This window comes from Littorina saxatilis, linkage group LG9 (genome assembly GCF_037325665.1).
Source record: "Littorina saxatilis isolate snail1 linkage group LG9, US_GU_Lsax_2.0, whole genome shotgun sequence".
Lineage (NCBI taxonomy): Eukaryota > Metazoa > Mollusca > Gastropoda > Littorinimorpha > Littorinidae > Littorina > Littorina saxatilis.
In genome coordinates this window covers 53,385,755-53,393,254 of record NC_090253.1, presented here as the reverse complement: position 1 = coordinate 53,393,254, position 7,500 = coordinate 53,385,755, and the positions used below count along the sequence as shown (strand labels likewise).

Genomic DNA, 7,500 nt, shown 5'->3' with positions numbered 1-7,500 from the left:
ATGTTTTTATTACTGTATGCGGATGATACTGTGATCTGCTCAGAGTCGGAAAAAAACCTGCAAGAATGTTTAAACAAAATGCACGAATACTGTTTAAAATGGCGTCTAAATATTAATGTAAACAAAACGAAAGTTATAGTTTTTTCCAGAGGTAAAATTAGAAATAAACCACTGTTTACGTACAATGGCAATTTAATCGAAGTAGTGTTTGATGTAATGTACTTGGGCCTTAAGATTAATTATAATAATACATTTTCAGTCGCACAGAAGAATCTATATGATCGTGCTTCAAGGGCAATGTTTGTTCTTTTGCGCACTTGTAGACAATTGTCACTACCTGTGGACATACAAGTTGACCTGTTCGATAAAATGATTGCTCCAATTTTATTGTATGGATGTGAAGTATGGGGTTTTGGTTCCTGTGAACTTGCTACTAAACTTCAATTGCGTTTTTATAAAATTGTTTTCAAACTAAAAAAATCAACTCCAAATGCTATGATATTTGGTGAACTTGGAAGATATCCACTAGATGTTAATATGAAATGTAGAATGCTTTGCTATTGGTATAAACTGATTAGTCCTATTCATAAAAATAAATTTTCAAGTATTGTGTATTGCTTTACTTATAGATTGTATATCAACAAGATGATTGAATCCAAGTACTTATGTTTCATTGAAAAAACCTTAAATGAAATTGGTCTCTCTGGCCTTTGGACTTCTCAAGAAAATATTCAATACTCAAGCACATGGTTTAAAAAGAAAGTAACAAGAAGTCTATATGACCAGTATATCCATAAATGGTTTACAGAAATTGGAACAAAAAATATGTTTTGGAATTATCGAATGTTCAAAGATATTTTTGCATGTGAAGACTACGTCACAAACCTGCCATATCAGCAATGTGTTTCAATGATGAAGTTTAGAACATTAAACAACAATTTACCTGTACAGAAAGAACGTTATCTTAACATCCCGAGGTCAGAAAGAACTTGCACCAAATGTGTATCGCATGACATAGGTGATGAATTCCATTATTTATTTGTCTGTGATTTTTTCAAAGAAGAAAGAACTGAGTTGTTACCACCTTACTATTGGAAAAAACCGAATGCACTTAAATTTAAAAAGTTGTTTGCTACTAAGAAAAAGAAATTGCTAAAGAATATTTTGGACTTTACTAATAGAATTTGTAACAGTTTTTCATAATGTTTTATTTTTTATTTTTTTAATTTTTTATATTAGCATATATCATGATTGTATTGATTTGTATTTATTGTTCAAAATGCCCCCATGGGTTATGGACCAATAAACTTGAACTTGAACTTGAACTTGAACTTGAATAATATATGTGCTGCCTTAATGCTACTACCCAGCAATTATGAGCTTAAAACGCATGTTGCCGTGTCATCGGTATCGCAGTCAACAACATGATCTATACGAACGCATAACCAGTGTTGTTGCCAGGCCTCGGTCTTCGGTCTCTGACGCATTCCTTTCTGATTTGACGCATTGGACCTAGCCTTGTCCGGTCGATGGACCGATAGTTTTTACGTTTTGGTGGTCAACTGACCGATACATATTCGTACAAGGCGGACAAGGTCTGCAATGAATGGAATGGGAGTTGCAAAGTCGGAAAACAAACCCCGATCGAAATGCTCATGTTCGCTACGAGTGAAAATGCACTCGGTGCCGAGTCCGTGTTTGTCGTCATTGACACTCTAGGCTGCGTTTACGAAAATAACCGATCCAGCCGGTGTACTCCGGACTTTAAGTTATTTTGCACTGCATGTATCAAAGGTATGGCGGTGCAATTTGGACCTATTGTTTTTTTTTAAAGCCAGGACATTTGGACCTTTTTTTTTTTAGGGAGGTCCAAATGACCTATTGTCTTCTTAGGCTGGCAACAGCACTGCATAACTGACCTCAACTTCAAACCTCGTGCAGGCCTGAAAGTGGCGAGTATTTTACTCACCATGGCGAGTAGAAACATGTAACTGGCGAGTAGAAATGTGAATCTACTCGCCAAATGCAACTCAAGATGCTGAAACAAAGTGTTGTTTTGGCTAGTAAAGTTTGCACTCTGACTAATACATTTTTAGAATCACTAGCCAAAGGCGAGTACACCATTTGTTGGACTTTCAGGGCTGTCGTTTTTTGAATAATTGAATCGCCGGATTTTTACCTCGTTAAAATCTGGTATCATAGAGCAAGCCACGGTTGTATTCTCTATACTATATTATAGCTTTGCTATTGAGTTCAAGATAGCAAATTCGTGAGGCTTTGTAATACACGTTCAGTTACTGATACGTTTTCTCCTTTTGTGCAGGTTTAGTAGGAAGAGGTTTCCAGCGAGGATTAGGAATTAGATCTAGAGGTAAGCAGAGAGAGAGAGAGAGAGAGAGAGAGAGAGAGAGAGAGAGAGAGACAGACAGACAGAGAGAGACAGAGAGAGAGAGAGAGAGTGAGAGAGAGAGAGAGAAAGAGAGAGAGCGAGGGTGAGAGAGAGGCAGACAGACAGACAGACAGACAGACAGACAAGAACAAGAAGAAGAATAAGAAGTAGAAGAAGAGCAAGCGAGAAATCAAAACTTGACTAAATGTAAAAAGAAGGAAAAGAAGGAACAAGAAGAAGCACACACAACGAAAAAACATTATTTACAAAACACAAAAAGCAATTTCAAAAGTGTTTCCTATATGGGGAAAAAAGAAAACTAACACATCAAGAGCTAAGCAAGCTAGCATAATGTCATAATTAAATAGAGTATTTTCATTTTACTCACACACAACAAACATGCTTCATATTCATCATTTATTTCCCTTTAAATGAACTTATAGATAACTATAATGACTACTTTTAAATGTTCTTTCCAAGTTTGCTTGTTCGGCCATTTTTCTGTATCATTTCCTGTGGTTTCTTTTCTTTTGTTTCTTTTTCTTCTTTTCATTATTTTGTTTCCATTGTTTTAGTTCATTTGTTTGTTTTTTTAATGTGTTTCCTTCTTGAGTAGCGGAGTGGCGCAGTGGTTAGAGCGCTTGCCTCTCACGCTGGAGGTCGTGGTTCGTCCCCCACTCGGGGACAAATACAAATACCCGATTTTTCCGAGCGCTCTCCAGTCCACCCAGCTGGAAATGGGTACCTGACCCTATTCAGGGCCGGGGAAGGCAAAGGCAGCGAGGGAGAGGAGATGGGCACCGCCCTCATAAAAAGCTGGCCCCCAGAAAAGTGGAGATCTCTAACATCTCTCTCCCCTACGACCAGATGGTTATGGGAATACCTTTACCTTTACCTTTCCCTTCCTTCTTTCTTCTGCTTGACAGATACCAGCCGGAAACGAACAAACAAACAAACAAACAAACAAACAAACAAACAAACAAACAGACAAATGAACAAACAAGCAAGCAGAAGAATGTTGTTTTTGGTTTTGTTCGTATCAAAAGTGCTCATTTCTATCATCTAAGAGCTACACTTTTTTTTTTCTCTCCATGTTTCTTTGAAATTCAGCATTGGACATATGTGACCCTCCACCACGGAATGAGTCGCATGTCACCTTTGCATGATTTTCATATTTGTACATTTTCCTACAGAGTTTTTTCTGCTCTATGCAGTAGTGAAAACCGTCTTAGAAAAGAGCGAAAAATGTTTGAGTTATAAGCCTGTGAATAAGGTGACCATCACCAGACACTCCCTGGTCTTTTTGAGCCTAGCGCAGAACCATGGAGGGTCACAAATACTCCCATGTACATTTGATCTAACCCTTTTTGTGTGCTTACCTTTTGCAGGTTACCCATATCTGAGAATAGGTGAGTTTTCTAATCACTTTTAATACAGTAGAACCTCCCATTAAATACCTAACAAAAATCAGAGAAAATCAGATTTGAAAAGGGAGGGAGTATGAAAATGGAGGTAAATTTGCAGATGTTATGAACGGAAACTCAGACAAAGCAAGGTCTTAATGGAGGAAGTCTTAAATTGGGGGGGGGGGGGGGGGTTAAAACTGGGTTTCCATTCTTTTTAGAACTAAAAACAAATGAGACATTTAGCCGGAGAGAGAGAGACTGAGAGAGAGTGAGAGAGAGAGAGAGAGAGAGAGAGAGAGAGAGAGAGAGAGAGAGAGAGAGAGAAAGAGAGAGAGAGACTGAAGGAGAGAAAGAGAGAAATAGAGAGAATGAAGGGGGTAGAGGTAGAGAGAGAGAGGGAGGGGGCTACTGCACTTGAAGTTTCTGCTACGTGGCTTATTTGTGGCACTGTTATGCAATATTACTTTTATTTAGAGTTCAATTCTTATATGAGTTACATTAAAAGCACACTCCTCTCCGTGTTAAGACTTTGGGCTCAACATCTCAGATATAGCCAGTCGTTAACATGAGTTACATTAAAAGCACACTCCTCTCCGTGTTAAGACTTTGGGCTCAACATCTCAGATATATCCAGTCGTTTACATGAGTTACATTAAAAGCACACTCCTCTCCGTGTTAAGACTTTGGGCTCAACATCTCAGATATAGCCAGTCGTTTACATGAGTTACATTAAAAGCACACTCCTCTCCGTGTTAAGGCTTTGGGCTCACCGTCTCAGATATAGCCAGTCGTTTACATGAGTTACATTAAAAGCACACTCCTCTCCGTGTTAAGGCTTTGGGCTCACCGTCTCAGATATATCCAGTCGTTTATATGAGTTACATTAAAAGCACACTCCTCTCCGTGTTAAGACTTTGGGCTCAACATCTCAGATATAGCCAGTCGTTAACATGAGAAAGGACCACCCCTCTACTTGGTCACATACCCACAATGAACAGCCTGGGTAGTCTGTGCGTACCTTCATGATTTTTTTTTAAGTGGATGTTTAGGAAATCAATTCAATTAAACATTCCAAATCACCATTGCTAGCAGACTGGCCAGGCTTGTACGTGAGAACATCTCGCCACTTGGGCATATACCTCAAATCAACACCCACTCCGCTTGCTGTCGAAAGTTTGCATTTTTTCATAAATTAATTGCAACGTTAATTCATTAAAAAAAAACATTAAAAAAAAACATGCGCATACACCACCTAGGCTGTTCATTTTACGTATGTATTCAAGTGGAGGTATATGGTTGTATCCTATGTAAAAACCTGGCCATCTCTGAGACGGTGCGCCGGACAGTTTACACCAACAGGTGTCCGTGTGCCTCGAATAAATTGAACAGATCACGCTATATCCTTGTGACAGGGGAGGCTACCGCTCCTTTCACGGCAGACTCTGCACCCGAGTTGTTGGCCTTTAAAAGTCAACACCAGTGGATTGTAGAATTCTGTTTGTGATGTGGTCTGGTGGTTTCCGATTGTCTGTATGTTCATGGAAACCTTCGGGTTTGCATAACAGTTTTTATAGGGCTAAGAAATTAGCCCTAACATTTTCAATCCTGTTTGATTGCACTTCGCTTCCCGAGGTGATCGTAGTGTTTCGGCACTCGGTTACATCATCATTCATTGATCTGTTCATTCTCGATACGCGGTCAAAGTCCCTTCCCTTTAAGGGGCAAATTATACCTGCTCAGAGTCAGCGGCACAGACGACGCACTGCAGATTATTAAGGTGATTTTTTCCCCAGCCCGCTACACGTTGCGTGAAAAGAAAACAGGCCAATGCAAGTACTCGTCGTAATCCTTTTTGCAGTATATGCAGTGTAGTGGCGACTGCGCAGATGTATTTTGCCCTTAAAGGAGCGGAAAGGCAGAAGCGTTTTCATTACTATCAGCTGTAATTTAACTGGTGTGATACACGGCGTTTTCTTCTATATCAGGTTCGTCACTCTTGGGCCGCGGCATCAACAGAGGTTACGACAGGGATTACGACGGAGGTAGCGACAGAGGTTACAAAGGAGGTTACAACAGGTAATCCATACTATGTGACATGTCACGTGTGCGTGTGCTTGTGCGTGTGTGTGTGTGTGTGTTTGTGTGTGTGTGTGTTGTATGTTTGTGTGTGTATGTGTATGTGTGTGTGCGTGTTGTGTGTGTATGTGTGTGTGTGTGTATGTGTGTGTGTGTGTGTGTGTTGTATGTGTGTGTGTTTGTGTGTGTGTGTGTGTGTGTGTGTGTGTGTGTGTGTGTGAACTGAAAAAACCTGCCGGATCAACAAAATGTATGTCATAATTTTCTTTCATTTACTCACCAGGTACTAACGTAACGGGGTTGCACAAAGCTCTCGAACTCATCACACCCACGTGGAAACGCAGACATCTCGCCCATTCTCGCTTTGCAACGAGACATCTGGAACTTGAAACTACGGCTAAAATTCGGATACACGCGTTTCGATGGCAGTCGATGATTTTGTACACTTTACTTCTGCTGTGTAAGAACTTGAAGTCCACGTATCACACAAAATGCAATTGCTCTATAAGTAAACTTAATCGAAAAGGCAACTAGTGTGATATACTCGCCTCGAAAAAGGTATGTGTGTGTGTGTGTATCTATGTGTGTGTGTGTGTATGTGTGTGTGTGTGTGTTTGTGTGTGTGTGTGTGTGTGTGTGTTTTTGTATGCATGTGTAAGAATAGCATTTTCTAACCTTTTTGTTTTGATTATAACAACACAGTTCCACAAACAAAAAAACTAGCAGAAAATTAAAGTGCAGTACCCCCCCCCACACACACACACACACACACACACACACACACACACACACACACACACACACACACCCACCCTCTCTCCCTCTTTATCTCTCTTTTTGACGCTCTCTCTCATTTAAAAGTTATATCAGTACAGATCTCTTAATTCTCACACTGAAAACGGAATGATTTGCCTACCTGCAAAAGGAAAACAAACGAAAATATTGATAGATTGTATGTGTATGGGAAACTATGTCTTATCCTCAATCACAAAGACAAATTAGGGAAAATGAAAAGAAATGTTCTTTGGTGACAAAATTAGCTCTTTTGACTTAAAACATAAAGTTTCCTTATTTCTTTCTTTCTTTTGTTTGTGTGTTTGTTTGTTTGTTTGTTTGTGTGTTTGTTTGTTTGTTTGTTTGTGTGTTTGTTTGTTTGTTTGTGTGTTTGTTTGTTTGTTTGTGTGTTTGTTTGTTTGTTTTCCGGTTGATGTCAGTCGATCAGAAAAAAAGAAGGAAACATACTAAAACAAATAAACAAAAACAATCAACAAGTAATGAAAAGTCAAAACAGCAGATGGAGCAGTAGTGAGTGCAGGGACACAACGGGTGTGAGAGCACAACGGGACAAGAAACAGGTGTAAAGACGGAAGAAGAAACAAGTCGCGTAAGGCGAAAATACAACATTTAGTCAAGTGGCTGTCGAACTCACAGAATGAAACTGAACGCAATGCCATTTTTTCAGCAAGACCGTATACTCGTAGCATCGTCAGTCCACCGCTCATGGCAAAGGCAGTGAAATTGACAAGAAGAGCGGGGTAGTAGTTGCGCTAAGAAGGATAGCACGCTTTTCTGTACCTCTCTTTGTTTTAACTTTCGGAGCGTGTTTTTAATCCAAACATATCATATCTA

The 7,500-nt window shown here is 39.5% G+C and overlaps 1 protein-coding gene across 1 annotated transcript in view; it reads left to right on the top strand.

Annotated features, from left to right (window-relative positions):
- LOC138976958 (heterogeneous nuclear ribonucleoproteins A1 homolog) overlaps positions 1–5,875 on the top strand; it is a 14,377-nt gene extending 8,502 nt beyond the window's left edge. The window contains exons 6-8 of the mRNA XM_070349851.1: positions 2,324–2,371; positions 3,778–3,798; positions 5,781–5,875. Of these exons, the coding sequence (XP_070205952.1) occupies positions 2,324–2,371; positions 3,778–3,798; positions 5,781–5,875 (164 nt within the window). The remainder of the gene's footprint in view (positions 1–2,323; positions 2,372–3,777; positions 3,799–5,780) is intronic.
- The last annotated feature ends 1,625 nt before the right edge of the window (positions 5,876–7,500 follow it).